This window comes from Enoplosus armatus, chromosome 1 (genome assembly GCF_043641665.1).
Source record: "Enoplosus armatus isolate fEnoArm2 chromosome 1, fEnoArm2.hap1, whole genome shotgun sequence".
NCBI classification, from domain to species: domain Eukaryota; kingdom Metazoa; phylum Chordata; class Actinopteri; order Centrarchiformes; family Enoplosidae; genus Enoplosus; species Enoplosus armatus.
The window spans coordinates 27,680,564-27,698,929 of NC_092180.1; the positions used below are offsets into that span (position 1 = coordinate 27,680,564).

General features: G+C 44.1%; 1 protein-coding gene across 1 annotated transcript; it reads left to right on the forward strand.

The window, feature by feature from the left end:
- Window positions 1-9,995: 9,995 nt before the first annotated feature.
- Window positions 9,996-13,457, forward strand: tshz3b (teashirt zinc finger homeobox 3b). Its single transcript, XM_070905789.1, has 3 exons — window positions 9,996-11,970; window positions 12,016-13,163; window positions 13,311-13,457. The coding sequence occupies exons 1-3, from the start codon at window positions 10,035-10,037 to the stop codon at window positions 13,455-13,457; spliced, it is 3,231 nt and encodes a 1,076-aa protein (XP_070761890.1). The 5' UTR covers window positions 9,996-10,034.
- Window positions 13,458-18,366: the final 4,909 nt, after the last annotated feature.

Sequence of the window (18,366 nt, forward strand, 5' to 3'; positions counted from 1 at the left end):
GTTCGTCACTACGCCTGACATTTTGATTTCCGACGTTTCTGGCACAGCAAGGGAGCGGCAGGGACAGATGGAGACTTGATTTCTCTTTTAAGTAAAGAGATACTTTGAGCCAAGGGCCCCCCCCACACACACACACACACACACTTTAACCTCGCACACAGGCTCTCTTCAACATAAACACGCATGCACACACAAAGTATTGATCTCCCGCCTCACGGGACGGAGGTGTGCGCGCGCGTTTGTCGGGCGAGCGTGTGTCTTCAAGCTCTCGGCCCGGCTGGTTATTTTCAGAGCAAGTGGAGAGCACATCAGTTTTTATTAGCTTAATAAATCACCTTTGTTGTCAATCAAGCAGCAGAGAATAATTGGATATGGTTGAAGCCTTGCGTGATGGATTATAAATCATTCAAGATTAAATTAAAAGATAATGCACAAACTTAATGGTTTGTGTTTTGCAGTCTAAATTGCCTCGGAGCAGTGCTGTTTTCCAGCTTTATTGCCAGCCGTTTTTCTTTCCTCTAAAACCCCTCACATTTTACACCTTTTATTACTCAGACAGAGCTCCGCCGCTGCTCTTCTTTTACATCTGCATTTTTTTTGTTTGTTTTGCAGATGAATTTCTTCGGGCATTCTCTTCATTCCTTTGTGGAGGATTCCTTTTTTTTTATTTATTTATTTATTTTTTTAAATTCTAGACGCCGGATGTTTTTAGCGAGCGTCTTGCGTATCTACTTGTATGAGTAAATGTGGCCCGACTCTTGTCTTTGAGTGATGTTTGCTTTCAGTCAGCTCTCAGCAGAGAGCACCTCAGGCCTGTACCAGCGATAACCAAAAGAAAAAAAGAAAAGGAAAAAAAAAAAAAAGACAGAAAAAGAGCTATATCATGTATATTATGCTCCAGCCAGTGAATTTAAGTGTGTCCGTTTGCGTTGGAACAGAGCGGGCGTTATCATAATCTCCTCCTGCCTACTTGACAGGACCTTAAAGTGATTCTGTCATTTTATTTACACCCAGACCACTGTGTGATTTACTCTGAAACACACACACACACACACACACACACACACACACACACGTTCCACCCTTGCTAACTTCCCTAGCGAGCCCAGTCGAGTGGGTCGGATGACATCTTTTGATCAGAGCTGTCCAAAGAGATCAGAGCCGACTGGCAGGTAATAGATACCCAGCTACCAACCAGGCTGCACTGCAAAGAGTGTGCGAATGTGTGTATTTCTGACGGTGTGTGTGTGCGTGGGGGGGGGGGGTGGAGAACATAGACATTTCGACTCCCTATTTTAGCAGATCTCGCGCAACGCGCAAAAGCACTGACACTCGTTGCATAATTGTTGCTGGCGCGCCGCTGCGTTTCCCTTTTGCGACGTCTGCGTGTCTCTTAAATGTTTTATTTTAGGGTGACAAATATCGAGGAATCAAAGGGGAAAAAGCAAAGGGAAAACAAAGGGGGACTGCTCAGTGGAAGGCAAAAAAGCGAGCCTGTGTGTGAGGCGAACTGGAGCTGATGAAGGAGAGGGAGAGATAGACAGCGAGGGGCAGGAAGTGGCAGTAAGAGAGAGGAAGAGCACAGGACGGGTGGGAGGTGAGGACGGAGGGAGTTCAGAGGGGAGGAACAAACGGGAGAGGGTGGAAATGATGGATCTTGCTCAGCCCTGCTTGGCTAACTCTGCACATCCCACTGGTTCTTCTTTCTGCACGCGCGCGCGCACACACACACACACACACACACACACACACACACACACACACATCCCCTGGGACAAGTGCTCATGACCCGAGGTTGCCCTGTGGGCTTTGAGAGTGTGACTACTCCAAGTGCAAGCTATCTGAATAACAAAGGACAGGGCAGAGGATCGTTTACTGACAGTCGCCCACCGATGATATTTGTGTACCGTGAGCAATATATCTTGCACGCACGCACACACACACACACACACACACACACACACACACACACATTGTATTTCTGTTTACTTTTACTTTTTTTTCACGTCATTTATTTTCATTTATGTCATGCTGGTTAAATGCCCCTTGTTAGGGAGGAGAACACCAAAGACACCAAAAATCCTCCATTTGTTGCCAACACACACACACACACACACACATCACAGCAGTAAGCCCTATGCTAACATTTAGCATACACAATGTTGTTTAGTGCTTTAACTGGGGCCAGCACTACAAAGTACCTCACACTTGATATATGTCCAACTGAATGCACTTTCAAATGAATGTGTGTGTGTGTGAATACATATATATATATATATATATATATATATATATATATATTGATAATATGTGTGTATTGATCAAATTGACAATTCTTGCACATGGTTTGTGCTATGCAGGCTGGGGGTTTAGAGTGCTGGTGGCCCCTGCCTTTATCCATATTGCACCTATACGTCAAAAGTTTAGAGTTGAGCAGCTCTAAAGGTAAATCTTAAATGTTGTAACTTGTTTTTTTGTTTTATTATTACAAAATATGATACACAAAGGGCAAATGCCCGCCGTCTACTAACTCAAATCAGTCGGAAGTGCTAGTTCAGATGAAGCTGGTGTTCTTCTCACATGGGCTGAACAGTGGGCCCCCTACTAACATTTAGCACTGATTCTCTGGTTGGTTGGCCTGGTGGTTGGTAGAGCATCAGTGTGCTATATGAAATGTGTTTTGTATATAATGCACACATTCCACTCTCGTACTGTTCATTTCACTTCACTTAAAAGAAGCCCGAGAAAGAGCTTTCTAGCAGCTAATGCGTTGGGTGTCCAACTAGTTATTGTTCAAACCTTCATAGCAGGTTAGGCATTTGTAATATAGCAGAGGAGCATCGTCTCAATTTCACCAACATTGTCATGATTCAGTCACACTAGTCACCATCATAATTTCACTTATTCCTTTACAGCGCCTCCATATTCGCCTAGCGGCTTTACAGTCAGAGTGAGGTCATGTAGAAGCTCAGCGCTACTCATGAAACATGAAGTGTGTGTGTGTGTGTGTGTGTGTGTGAGGGTGTGTGTGTGTGAGGGTGTAAAATATTCACCTCTCTTATGTGTTTAGGATGCCAAGAGTCAGACAGAGCTGGAAATAGTGACTTGATAATTACTGGGCGCACAGTTTTTACACTTTTGATACCGGACGTTATAAATAACCGAATATGGCTGCTTTTAGACTACACCCCCACCACACACACACACACACAGACACACGCGCACCACTTACATGCCAATTCCCACGGTTTAAAGTCAGTGTTTAGGTGTTACACTGACTTTGTGTAACAAACTCATTTAGAATGGTGCTGCTTTTGATTTGTACAAAAACATGTATCTGTTCTTTTGTAAATAGATACTGCACATCTTTAAATACAGCGCACGCACACACACACACACACACACACACACACACACACTCTCATCAGTGAGTGTGTCAGTAGCTCCCGGCATACACTTTTGTATTTCCACTGTAACAGCAGCATGTAAATACACTGTCAGCGGCTCCCCAGCTGAGTGGCATGGGGAGATGATTAGCCAGGCTAACACTGCTCGCTCACACACACACACACACACGCACAAGCACAAGCATTTACGGACATACGCGAGCGTGCTACAACAGTATCTCTGTGTTTCTGAATAATTGCAGTATTTCAGTGCGTTGCGACACTGCTGCAGCCACAGACAGACACACTTACTGTAGCCACTTCAAATCTCTCTCTCTCACACACACACACACACACACACACACACACACACTGTGTGCTGTATATGCTAATATTATCTCAGCTGTTTTGAAAGGCATTTTGTATATTTCGGACTGTCGTGCTTTTACCGATTATCAGCGCGGAGCTAGTTCCACATAAAATTATTCATGTTCAGTAGATACAGATACAAGCCTAATAAAAAAAAACATATATATATATATATATATATATAGAGAGAGAGAGAGTGAGAGAGCGAGAGAGTGCATGTAAGAGGGATACAGCAATAACACAATCTAACAGCTGTTATTGAAATGTGATGCAAATCCCCCCCCCCCCCCAAAAAAAAAAAAACGGAGTAAAAATCAAACTGGAACGAGCGAAGAAACATTTTGAGAGGATCCATTACTTGGTTTGAATTTTCATTTGCACATATTATTTCCACGTGTTATTAGATAGATACTGCTCGAGCATAAGAACTGCAGCTACAACTGGAGCTACAACAGACTCTTGCAGCCAAAAGAAAAACACGAGTCATATCAGCACCATATATTAACCTGCACATTTTGTTATTATATTATTTTATTTTATGGATGTGGACATTTCATCCCGATAAAGGGCGTTTTGTTGTCCCTTATCGCCAAGGCTTTCTCCAGGATGTCCTGGACCTGAACCGCCAAATCAGTCTTTGTGTATCATTCTTGATTTTCGAAAGGTATGAGCTCACTATCGTGTGGAACACTATTGTAGGCGCTTGCAGGAAAACGGATACCACAGCGACATCGAAGTACGATAAAGTATGACATCATGTGATAAAATGTAGTAGAATTGGTATCTATCCATTTAACATCTTTGCCCATATTGTGGACAATATTTTGCAAATTAATGAGCAGGAATGTTTTGTTCAGTTCTGGTTTTTTAATTATTATTTTTTTGTATGATTTCCACATCAACGTGATGATCAATTTTCCAAAACACATATCATGTCAAGATAAACACTGATATCGTGACACAATAATCACATATTATCCCCGTGGTATGGAGAAATAGCTAGCTTGAAACTTTTCACTCTAAAATACTGTCTATTATCCGATAGTAGAATATTTAGGAGATTAAAAAAAGTTACTTATAACGACCACGGCCACATTCTGCTTTCCTACGGGACTGTCGGGGTGATTTGTGCAGGACTCGTTATGAATCGTGCGCGGTGATGCTCCTGGCAACATGGCGTGCCAGCGGAGAAGCAATTAGTGTGTCATATTCCAATGATACTGTAAATATGTTACAAGTCTGGTACGTCATGTAGCTGGTTGAAGGAACAGCTCCATTTGTCAGGCGTCGGGGTCGATCGAACACCTCTTGGGATCGATTGCACGCCTCGCCACTCCCAAGGCACTCGCTGCAGACAGCCATGCCCCTTTAACCGCCCTCGCAGCACACACACACACACACACACACACACACACACACACAGAAGCAATCCAACCAATTTGTCTGTACATGTCAAATCACAATAATTAAGCATTATCGATCTCAGATTCAATTAACTTCATTAACGTGGGTTGCACTGGTGATTGGGGATGGATGGAAAAGGGGGGGGGGGGTGGAAAAGAGGGAGGTGAGGGTGGAGATTATAGGATCTCATCAAGTGGCACGAATGGCAGGGGTGGGGGTGGGGGGGTGGATGCATGTAACACGCAAATGCAGATCAACACATAGGGCCCATGTGAGAACATTTGGGTGGGGGTTGCAGCTTGGTCTCAACAAAAATGTTGCCCTACATGAGGCTGATGTGGGCAGTCCGTCTCTCTCTGTCTCTCACACACACACACACACACACACACATACACACTGAAACTGCACGTGTAAACAGACAACGCTGACGTGCCTGTGTGTCTGATAGGGCTGTGAAGTGGTTATATAAGCATGATAAACTGTTTCCTAACATCGTAACATCTGCAGAGCACATATGCATTTCCTCCCTTTACGCAGAGGCAGGAACATACCGAGGCCCGTGCTTCAGAATCACAACTTCCTGACCTTTCTCATGATATGATATCACGTCCGTTTGACCATTTATCATTAGATGAATGTACTATTTACTATTATGTAGCAGGGATTTGTAATTTTGTCCAGGCGTCAGGAATGATTTCCAGTCCCTTCCAGCTCTCCTGGTGTTTGCTTGCTTGCCTCGGTTTCAAAAATCAGCAGCCTCTCCTCGCCCGTTCTCCTGAAAACGAGATCAAACCACCTTTTCCACCCTGCTGACAATTCATCTGGAACTCTCTCTCTCTCTCTCTCTCTCTCTCTACTAATTAAAACAGCACCTGCATACCTAGTGTGTTTGGCCCAGACTTCCTCCACTCCAGCAGTTTGTGTGTGTCTGTGTGTGTGTGTGTGTGTGTGTGTGTGTGTGTGTGTGTGCGTGCGTGTGGATGTGTTTCTCCATATTTATCTCAGTACCCTGGGTCATAGTGTTGTGAACCTCGCAGCCTGGACCTAAGCCAGTGGCCTTGGGGATCATCTCAGCATGTTCATGTTTGTGTGTGTGTGTGTGTGGCCCCGGTCTTGACTTCCATCCAAGGCCTGCCTCCTTCCTCCTCCTCCTCCTCTTCCTCCTCCTCTTCTTCTCCCCTCAGTGTCTTCTCTTCTTTACTCATGTCTCCTTCCTCCTTCTTCCCTATTCTTCTCATTTGACTGCATTAGCTACAGCAATAAATAGAATAATGGATAAGGTATAGAGTGACCTTTACCTTCTTGCACTCCTCACGAGCAAACACAATAAAACCACGCTGTGCCAAGTTTTGGCTAAAGAATGGAGAGCGGGACAATGAACAGCGACTCTCTTGAACCCAATATGTGAGTTTTTATTATGGCAAAACTAATAATAATAATAATAATAATAATAATCTACTGGTTAGTAAAATGTATATCAGTGATTCCCAACCATGGGTTACTTCTGGATTGGAGTAACTAAGTAGACAAAACATAGAAAATCCGATTTGTGACCAAAAAAAGGAGGCAATATATATATATATATATATATATATATATATATATGTATTTTAGTATAGTTATTGTCACAATAAACGTCCATCTTCTGCCATTCTAAGTGATAAAAAAAGAGACAAAGCCAAAATATAAACAATTCCAGTCTCACTGTGTCTTATTTATATAATTAATATTGTTAAAATCAATTAATTTGGAGCACATTTTGAACATACCGGGTGGTCATGGCATTGGGTTAGTTGAGCTCCTCTAAAAGGAACCACTAGTGTACATTACAGAAAACACAAAAGTTACCCTTTGCAATTGCCAGCGAGCTTTCAGTGGATGGTTACACGCCACAAACAGATAATACAGCAAGGTCGATATTTGAAACTGCGATCAGCAGGGTGTTTATTTTGCGGAGTCACAAAACAATGCAGGCAGCCGAAGTTGAAGCCAAACTGCCGTTGTAGCCTTTTCGATGCAAGCCATTGTATTAATTTATTGTCCCACTGCACCCATTAAATGTCAAAACGTTTCCATATTTCAACATCTTCTGCCTCAAACGAGTCCAGAAATCAAGCCGTGCCATTCAATGCCCCATGTAGGTGGATGTAGCCTACACACAAAGGTTTCATTCAGCACATCCTGGTGAAACACTTATTTTCTCCCTGATCCTCTGCATCCTCGGCCTCTATACATATCGCACACTTGCAGGTACGCAGATGGGCGCGCACACACACACACACACAGAGACACACACCGTGTTCGCGTCACATAAAGGCAGCTAATTTGAGGCGGAATGTGTAAGTTGTGTTTTAAAGGAGATTTCACATTGATGTTTGGCCTTGATGAGAGCGCCGGGCTGCTGTGTTCAGCTGTTCCTGCAGCCAGAGCATTGTTCTCTTAAACAGCTGTCGTTTTGGCTGATTCAGAACAGATGGCATGTACATGCGGGTCTGCTCGGCTGCACATATGTGCGGGCGGGTGGATGTGTCTCTGAGACAGAGTGGGGGGGGGCGGGGGGGGGGGGGCAGGAAGAGATGGGGAAGCTCTGAGAGAGGGGGAGTGTAGGTATGCGTTTGCGTGTGCGCGTTGTATACCCATAGATGTTAAAACATGCAGCTGAAATGGATCATCAAGGTTTTGAAATAGCTGTACTTCAGTAAAATCAAAGACAACAGTAACTCATGCAATGTGGATAGGGGTCATGTGACTCATGTGCAGTTTTTTGGGTTTTTTTTTAATTGCACATAACATCATCTAATATAAGACAACGCGTTTGAAGTGTTTCCGATGGGTCCTTTTTTGTTAGACTGAGCAGACTGCATGTTCAACAGGGAAGCTCCTGAGATTGCCTGAAGGCAAAGAGTTGTTAGACTACAGCAGTTACAGTACAACTGGTGTGTGTGTGTGTGTGTGTGTGTGTGTGTGTGTTTGTGAGATGTGTGATGGGCTCTGGGATATCTGTGTCTCTGTGCATATGTTTGTCCCACGGCAGTGTCATATCATCGCCGATGGCAACCAGTGGCCTGACAATGACAGAGACTCGTCTCTGTGTTGCCGCTGATACAGTACTAGCACACACACACACACACACACACACACAACTTGCTGTGCTCAGTTAGAGACGGGAGTCTGCAACTGAAGTGTCTTGTATGATACGGCTGGCAGGTCTTGTAGGTATCACTTGTGGAAGCCGTTTTCAAGCCACCTTATTTTCCTCTTTCTGTTATGTATGAGGAATTTTACTGTGCATTGTCATCACAGATGTAAGACAATTTTTTTTTTAAATTTATTTAACCTTTGTGTGTCTTTGGAAGCAGTAGATTGCGACTGAATACGGGCTTCCGTGCCACACCCATCCCACTGACCGGTTTACTCTGTGTTTACATACCAGCTCAGATGAGTGATGGCCTGTTACAGAAAGGAATGCTAGGCACAAAGCCACTGACATTCACACACACACACACACACACACACACACACGCTCATCTTCTTTGCCAGGGCAGTTGCTAAAACAAGAGGTCTGTGTATGCGTGTGCCTGTGTGTGCTTCATTTGCTATTCAGAAATCCAGCCTTAATCACAAAGTGTGAGCATGCAGCGCTTCTCATCTGATGTTGTTTTATCCTTTTCATCGACTTATTAACAAAAGAAAACATTCATGGATGCACAAAGAAGCGAGACTGTGATTTGTCTTGATGCGTATTTTTCTCTGTATGATTTCCGTTGTATTATACTTAAACTACAGGGATTTGAATATAAATTGAAAGCCTCAAGCCCACTCCCCGAAGCTAAACTGTAAATAATAACTCTAAACTTTTTCTAATCTTTGGTAATTGAAGCAAATGGCTTTTGCGGGGAGAGATTTGTTGCAGGCAAACGTACATACATTCATTTTTATTTACGAGGAGGCGAGGGCTGAGCAGTGTAATGAGTGAAAATGCATGCTTAATTTAAATGGCGAGTGTGTCTGTTAGGGAATGCATTAGAGTCTGCAGAAGAAGCGTGAGACATATTAATTGACAGACAGGAACCGCTGTCTCCGAGGTTGATACAAGTAATTTATTACTTCAGAAACAAATGCCACCGCCAGAATGTGCTTCATTAATTTCAAATTTAGTTTTAATTTCAAGCTGTTGCCCCTTGAGAAGAATAAGGTGGCAAGTTCTGTTTGAAGAGACATTTTTCCCCTCTCCCTCCCTCCCTCCCTCCCTCCCTCCATCTTTCTCTTTCCATCCTCCATCTCTCTCTCTCTCTCTGGCTGTCTCTGATTTTCAGCAGTACAGAACAAAGACTTGGGGGTGGAGAGAGAATGGGAGGAGGTGGCGACTTAATTTGAACACAATGTCAATGTAAAAGGAGGAAGTTACAACAGAATTACTGCAACAGTTTATGATAGGAAATACTACTTTGTATGTGAATGACATTGGATGATTGCTCTGTTTCCTTTGGACAAAGTGTGAATGCCAGTGTCTTGTGTTTCTATCAGTTCCCTGCTTTGAGAAGAAACAGGAATACAGAGTTGAGAATCTCCATCATTAGATATGCTGTCAGTGTGGTTCTAACAATCTCTCTCTCTTTGTTTTTTCTTCTCTCTGCCTGAGCAGCATACGTCCCTGAAGATGAGAAGGAAGCAGCACTGCTGGATGAGGACCTGGATGGAGACGACTCAGCTCAGGAAGGGGAAGAGCCAACCGCCAAGTTCCTATGTCAGGACAAGGACTTCCTTCTCAAGGACAGGCCAGGATCCACAGGCTTCCATGACTCCCCCAATCCTGCTGACTTTTCTGGTCAGGAGCTAGACAGTGAGTCTCACCTGAGTGAATCCAGTGACAGGATGTCTGATTTTGAGAGCTCCTCACTTAAAAATGAGGATGATGTCCTCCTCTCGAAAGAACACTCAAATGCCCTGTCCCTGTCTTCCTCCTCTGCCATGATGGCAGCTGCCAATGCCGTTGCCCCCGTAAGTGCAGATGAGGCAATATTAGCCACAACAGGGTCTGTGGCTGACAGCCTGGAGAAGATGAAGGCAATTTACACATCTTTCCTGACCAACTCCTATTGGTCCACACTAAATCTGAACCTGAGCCAGCCCCCTGCAGAAAAACCCCCTCGCAGTCACAGCAGCAGCAGTAGTAGCAGCAGTAGCAGTAGCTGTGGAAGTGGAGGCTATGACTGGCACCAGACAGCTATGGCTAAAACCCTCCAACAGGCCTCACAGAATCACCAACACAGACTGGGCCTGGCTCAACATCCCACAGTGGCTGTATCCACAGTGTCTACAGAACCCAACCTCTTCAGCACCGTCCAGCTGTACCGGCAAAGCTCCAAGCTTTATGGCTCTATATTCACTGGCGCCAGCAAGTTCCGCTGTAAGGACTGCAGTGCAGCCTACGACACACTGGTGGAGCTCACGGTGCATATGAACGAGACAGGCCACTACCGCGACGATAACCACGAGACCGATGGTGAGGGTGCTAAACGGTGGTCAAAACCCAGGAAGCGTTCCTTGCTAGAGATGGAGGGGAAGGAGGACGCACAGAAAGTTCTGAAGTGCATGTACTGTGGCCACTCCTTTGAATCCCTTCAGGATCTAAGTGTCCATATGATCAAGACGAAACACTATCAGAAAGTGCCTCTGAAGGAGCCTGTTACACCAGTGGCAGCTAAGATTATCTCCTCAGCTCGAAAGAGAGCCCCTATTGACCTAGACGTCCCAAGCTCACCTGACTCTAATGGAGGCACCACCCCTAAGCCCACTTCCCTCAACGACTCTAATGACATACTCCAGAAGGTCACCAACCCTTACATCACACCTAACAACCGCTATGGACACCAGAACGGTGCCAGCTATGCCTGGCAGTTTGAGTCCAGGAAGTCACAGATCCTCAAATGCATGGAGTGTGGCAGCTCTCATGACACACTGCAAGAGCTGACTGCTCACATGATGGTGACAGGACATTTTATTAAAGTCACCAACTCTGCTATTAAAAAAGGCAAACCCATTATAGAGTCGTCCACCCCAGCCCCCACGTCTATTTCAACAGCTGAAGAAAAGTTCCAGTCAGTTCCCCTGGCTGCCACAACCTTCTCCCCTCCACCTGCCCCAGTGCCTCCTCCAACCAGCATCTCCCCCACTGCCATGGTTGTGGATATAAAAAAGGAGGAGAAGGAGGAGGAATGCACTAAAGAGTTCATCATCAGCAATGGTAACAATCTCAACAAAGAGAAAAGGGCAGGAGGTGAGGAGGAGACCGAGGAGAAATTTGATATCTCTTCAAAATACACTTATCTGACTGAGGAGGATCTGGATGAAAGTCCAAAAGGGGGTCTTGACATCCTCAAGTCCTTGGAGAACACAGTGACCTCAGCCATCAACAAAGCCCAAAATGGAGCTCCAAGCTGGGGTGGATATCCTAGTATCCATGCTGCCTACCAGCTCCCAAACATAATGAAGCTCTCTCTAGGCAACTCTGGGAAGAGCTCTCCCCTTAAATACATGTTCCCTGGAGGGGAGATCCTCTCTCCCACTGGTAAGAGCCAGCCTCTGATCTCCCCTTCCAGCCGCCAGACCTCCCCACTGCCCAAAAACAATTTCCATGCTATGGAGGAACTTGTCAAGAAAGTGACAGAGAAAGTGGCCAAGGTAGAGGAGAAAATGAGAGAGCCCGGTGGTGTTGTGAGGGGATCTCCTCTGAGACGTACCACACCCTCACCCTGCAACAGCGAGGCAGGGGACTCAGCCCAAGGAGAGTCCCCCAAAGAAAACAGAGGCTGCAAAACTCCTGAGAATACAAGTGGAGTGGAAAAAGTAGTAGGCGATGGAAGTGGGTCAAATCACAGAGATTCAAATGGAGATATTTCCATAAAGGAGACTGTGGAGAATGGAGTGGAGTCCGCTGCTGTGACATCCCCCCTGCCTGCCTCCCTGTGTGGTAGTACAGCTATCATCACAGACCATCCACCTCCAGAACAGCCATTTGTCAACCCTCTCAGTGCACTGCAGTCAGTAATGAACGTCCACCTGGGGAAGGCAGCTAAGCCTGCCCTGCCCTCTCTTGACCCCATGAGCATGCTGTTCAAGATGAGCAACAGCCTGGCAGAGAAAGCAGCGGTGGCTGCTTCCACCCCACCAGCACAGACCAAAAAGCCCAGCAATGACCACTTAGACCGCTACTTCTACCAGCAACATATAAACAACGACCAACCCATTGATCTCACCAAAGGCAAAAATGCTGACAAACACGGCAGTAGTGGTTCTCTGGGTTCAGCGGCTCTCTCTTCTACCACCTCCACCCCGTCCTCAATTTCTCCTTCCTCCACTGTCACTATGACCAAAGCCTCAGCTGCAGTAGCTTCCTTTATGTCCACCTCCCCTTTGAGAGAAAATGCACTGTCAGACATCTCTGACATGTTGAGGAACCTGACAGAGAGTCAGGCTGTCTCCAAGTCCTGCACACCTACCAGCCTGTCCGAGCGCTCTGACATTGAAGGTGTCACGCAGGAGGAGACAGAAGATGTTTCACCAGCCCAGAAACGCAAAGGTCGGCAGTCCAACTGGAACCCTCAACACCTCCTCATCCTACAAGCTCAGTTTGCGTCCAGTCTGAGACAAACAAGTGATGGCAAGTACATGATGTCGGACTTGAGCCCACAGGAGAGAATGCACGTCTCCCGTTTCACTGGCCTCTCAATGACTACAATATCCCACTGGTTGGCTAATGTCAAGTACCAGCTGAGGAGAACTGGTGGCACCAAGTTCTTGAAAAACTTGGATTCAGGTCACCCAGTGTTCTTCTGCAGCGACTGCGCCTCTCAGATCCGCTCACCATCCACCTACGTCAGCCACTTGGAATCCCACTTGGGCTTCCGTCTGCGAGATCTGGCCAAGCTTTCTGGGGAGCAGTTACTCAGCCAGATATCGCAGCAACATCATCAACAACGCCACACCAAAGGACTATCTGAAAAACTGCTCTCGAATCTTCACCCATCCAGCCACCCTTTACCTTCCTCTCTACCCACATCCCTATCCTCTTCCTTACCCATTTCCCTGCCATCGTCCTTAACCACCTCTCTGCCCTCGACTGAATCCCCGTCACCCTGCCCCGACAACGACGACGACAGTGGGGCCATGTACCAGTGCAAGCTCTGCAACCGGACTTTTGCGAGCAAGCATGCGGTCAAGCTTCACCTGAGCAAGACTCATGGGAAGTCCCCCGAGGACCATCTCATGTATGTGTGTGAGCTGGAGAAACAGTAGCAGTGGCTGGGGACAATGCTGCACTCTTTTGTAATGGCTCACTCTTTCTTGCTCTGTCTCTCTTAAGCATTTCACATACAATTCTTTCAAAGAAAAGAAAGGATTATTAACGTAATGGAACTGCACAAAGATGCCATACAACTACTGCTTTGAGTTTTGGCACATGGTTTTACATTTTGTGTTGTAGCAGTTGTTTTTTTTCTTTTGTTTCTGTGTGAGGTACACTCACTCTGGCCCAAGACACTCGATTTTAGTGATTTAGTGACACTTTGACTGGAAAAGAGTGACTTTTTTTTTTCAAAATGTCCAAATGGGGGCTGTTGTCATTGAGAAGATACAGTATATGAAGGTTTAAAAAAAGAGATTCTAAAATGAAGTGGTGTGTATTTTGAAATTTGTGTAAATGGAATTAAGGTCCTTTATATTTTGGCATCGGGGGGGTGTGATAAGCTGCATGCATAAATGAAACAGTTTAGTTAAACATTTTATAACTAAATCTGGTGCACTTTCCATGATTTGTTTTGTCTTTTTTTTTTTCAGTCTCCCGCTCTCTTTTTTTTTTTTTTTTTCAGCTTTTACAATTTAACCCTCTGAGTACGTCAAAGCACTTCTACACCTAAGATCTAAACAATATTGACTCAAGATTTGAGAATTAATGAAGCTATTGTGAGAATTAGATGGACGATGTGTGCATTGTGTCTGCAATGCCTGTTTCCCAAACACACAGTATGTTGAGTCTAATCCTAGACATGAAAACATTTTTTTTAAAAAGGAGCTCTCTCCGTTCGCTGCAAGTTTTACATCTTGGGCTTAATACTTGTCTGAGAAATGCTCGCAGGAGTTTGACACAAGCATTGTAGCTATGTGGTAAAAAAAAAAGAAAAAAACAGAAATCTGAAGTCTTTTACTTTCATCGATCAGGGACCTACACGAATTCCGGTCTGTGTAAGATATGTATATAAAAACGTATTAACTAATTCCTGTCTAAATTATGCATCATTTCTATATTTTTAATTTAAAAGGATTATGACTATCTGCTGGTGCACAGTATATGAAGACATAAATAAAATTGTTTTGCACAATAGTTTTATAAATGTGTTATTTAATTAAAGGATATGAAAAAAGATAGGTAGCAAAAGGATGACAACAGGTGAATCTTTTTATTCCCAACTTGTGCTCAAAGGGTTAAAGACTCTTTTTACCAGACACTACTCTAAATGTGCCGCTGTGTGAACACTAAAAAGATATTAAAAGGTTGTACAAAAAAAAGATGTTACTTTATGAAAATATTTCACATGTAAACTGTTATTTATAAGCACTCTTGGTTGTTTCATATTGTTGAATGCCTTTTCAATTGGTCCTATTTTTTTTGTTCTGTCTAATTACTCTGCCATGATTCCACACTGCAGCTTTATCTTTTTGGGATATGAAAGGTAACCATGGTTACACTAACCTCTTGAGTGACAAGTTCTGCTACATTTTTGGCAGTTAATTTGCTGAAGTAACTGACAGCTGCCAGGGTAGAGATATAAAAAAAAAAAATCCTTATGTGTAAAATATCGGCATGTAAACAGCACAGATACTGTAATGCATTCTGTGCCGTTAGTCTTTTTGATTTCCTTCTTTCGTTTTCTGTTGTTGTTGTTCTTGACAATGAACCCCCATTATATGACTTCATATAACCTTGTTTTCTACTGCAGCATTAAAAAAAGGAAAACTGTTTTTTGCAATAACGTGTGTGTGTGCATCGTGTGTCATGGCTATCAATTATGTGTGTGCTGTGCAGTCCCTAATGAGCACATTAGACTGGGAGTGTGTCAACGTCTGCCTGTGACGAGCTGCAGACTAGTTTACAGTGAGTGGCAGCAGCGGGGCCGAGTGGGAGACAAACACACACACACACACACACACATATTCAGACATGCAAACAGACACCATCATTGTTGGGCTTTCCCAGTAGCCTCGTCTGTTGTCCTGCTGGCTTAGACTGAGGCATATACTGCACATATAAAACTGGGGCTGCAACAAAAGGCCATATAAACAGTAAACAATCAAATGACAAAAAGTTGTTTCATCATTGTAAGGGGACAGTGGGGGCAAGGGAGAAATCAAACAGCCGGAGAGCAACTGAGCTCCATACTCACCTTCTTTCTCTTTCCAATGCGGGATACGAATGTATAAAGACATGCACGCACGCACACACACACACACACACACACACACAGTTTCCCCTCCATATCTCCAGCTCTATAATTACCTCCGACATCCATTTTGTGACTACTCTCCGCGAGGTAAGAAACCTGGCAGACATATTTGTTTAGGCTTCATGGCAGGTGACAACAATGCTGACAGGATGAGCAGGTCTTTTCAAGTGTTTATTTATTCATAATTTCCCCTGTCCAGAGCTGTGTGATTAAATAGGAATTGTGTCATTATCAGTTTGATGACATGTGCTGCACAACAGTATGATATAGTCAAAACAGATGGAACGAAGAGTTAAAGCTTGCAGGAGGAAGAGAAATACTCTGTCCGATCATTATGTCTGGTACAGATAAGGGAATGAGGATACAGAGGTAGGTGTTAGCTGGAGAAAGAAATGTTGAAGAACAAGCACATATATCACCAGCACACGCAAATCTGCTCTAGCAAACACACACACGTGCATTACGTAAACATATAGAGCACACATAGCAAAGTGAGACAGTGCTGTGCTCTTCCACATCGCTTTTTCTGCTCACTCAATATACCCTACGGAAAAAAAACTAAACAAAAACGCATGCATGGCCAAGTACACACACTTGCGCACAACAACTCTGAATTGTACAGACCGGCATACCAAATTCTCTTCTTTTCTTAACACATGCACACAAAGACATAAAGGGCCGATACACACACACACACACACACACACACCTCTCAACAGCCAGGTATATGGACTTCATCCGCAGTGACAAGGTGCCACTGTGTGTGAAAATGTCAGCCTTCAACAGTGCGGCCTGAAGTCTGGCACTGTATTTAAGGCTCTCATTAGCCTCAAAGATAATATGCAAAAAGATGAAGTGTAAGAAAGCCATTTTCTCTCTCCCTTCACGTCGGGCGAGCAGAGGCAAGGGCTTATTAAGGTGCAAAACTAGCATGTTGGAGACGATGGGTTTCCCCACTGGGATGTGCACAAAGACACACACAGGGAAACATTTTCACATGAGTAAATGCCGACCTCCAGACACTGATCATCATCAGTCAAAGAACACCAACATTCATGTTTTTTTTTCTTTAAAGCACCCTATACGCATACAACATCTCACCTTACAACAGTTATGTCCACCAATCATGTAGATCGTCAAGTGGGAGTTTCCATTGCATCGCATTGTATTAATAAAGAAACCTTCAGGAGAATCAATGTTGTTCAACTCCAGCTATGCAGGACTCCGCCAGTATCAATGAAAACAACTATATAGCAATTGTAATGAAAATACATTAAACGGCTTTTGCTGAAAAAAATGGAATTAGATGTAAAGGAAATCATAATTATTTTAACTTGAACTTGACTGTAGGTGGGTCCACTTTATCCACAGTTACAAGCCTGTGTCTCATGCTGAAATTAATTAGTTAATTAACAACAATTCTGTTCATCAGCAAAGTCATTTCTGCAACAAGACAAAGAGTATACGGCCACGCTAGCTAAGAAACATTGGCTGGTTCAAGCTTTTCAAATGCGATGATTTGCCGCTTATATTGTTTTTTTTTTACACCATTGTAAATAGTTACACCATGACTGATGGATTGCCATGACATTTTGCACATACATTCATGTCCCCTTCAGGATGAATAATTGCACTCCCTTTAGTGATCCCTTAACTTTTCCTCTAGCACCACCACCAGGTCACCAAATACCAAATACCTGAAAAACTAATGACATTCCCATCAGCCTCAGCTAATTAGCAAATGTTAACATGCTAAACATCAACATGCCATTGTGATCGATGTTAGCATGCTAAGGTTAACATTTAGCTCAAAGCACTACTGTGCCCAAATGCGGCCTTACAGAACCGCTAGCATGGCTGCAGACTCTTTCACTCTTTTTAGACAAAAACAACAAAAATAATCAATAGCTTAACGGCTAATAAAGATAATAATTAGATGCAGCCCGACTTCTGTCCTAAGGTATAATATGTGCATGTGTGCTTAACTGTCATATCAATTAAACATGATCGCTTTAGTCTCTGGACTATGTAAAATGTTCAATGGGAAGTAGGCTTTTTGAGATGTAAACGGACTGCACTGCCTGGAGCCAGCTATGCCAGTGAACATTAACATCTTAATAGTGGTTTTGGAGATGGTGCTATGTGCCAACATACCACACCCTCATTGTAGCCCGCACAATGCAACCGTCAAAATCCCCCAGGAACATGGAGAGAGAGCCTCCACAACCGTAAGCCGCTCACATGCGTTTGAGGAAGGTGTGCTGCAGATCCTGATAGCTTTATCTAAAGCAGGGGGCTGGTGGGAGGGTGGGAATACAAGCTCAGTGGATCTCCCCCACACAATGGAATCACACAGCATAACACAAATAAAGCCAGGGTACAAGCAAGCACACTCCCTACACAAAGACACACAGGTAGAGCGCCCTGTCCATCTCACTTTCTCTTGATTTCTTTTTCTGTTCCCATTTCTTCTCTCTCCTGTTCTTTCTTTCACTTGCACACACAGACACATTGCTACCTATAGGCAGCTGCCTAACATCTTATTATATCTTCACTTCCTCATCATTATGGCCTACAACATAATGTAGTTCTTACTGGTAATATTTTATGCCAGTTAGCTTAAAAGCCAACCAATGGCACACTTTCAGGGCAGGCCTCATCTCATCTCTCTCTCTAGTATGAATACATCTGATTGGCTGATGCCC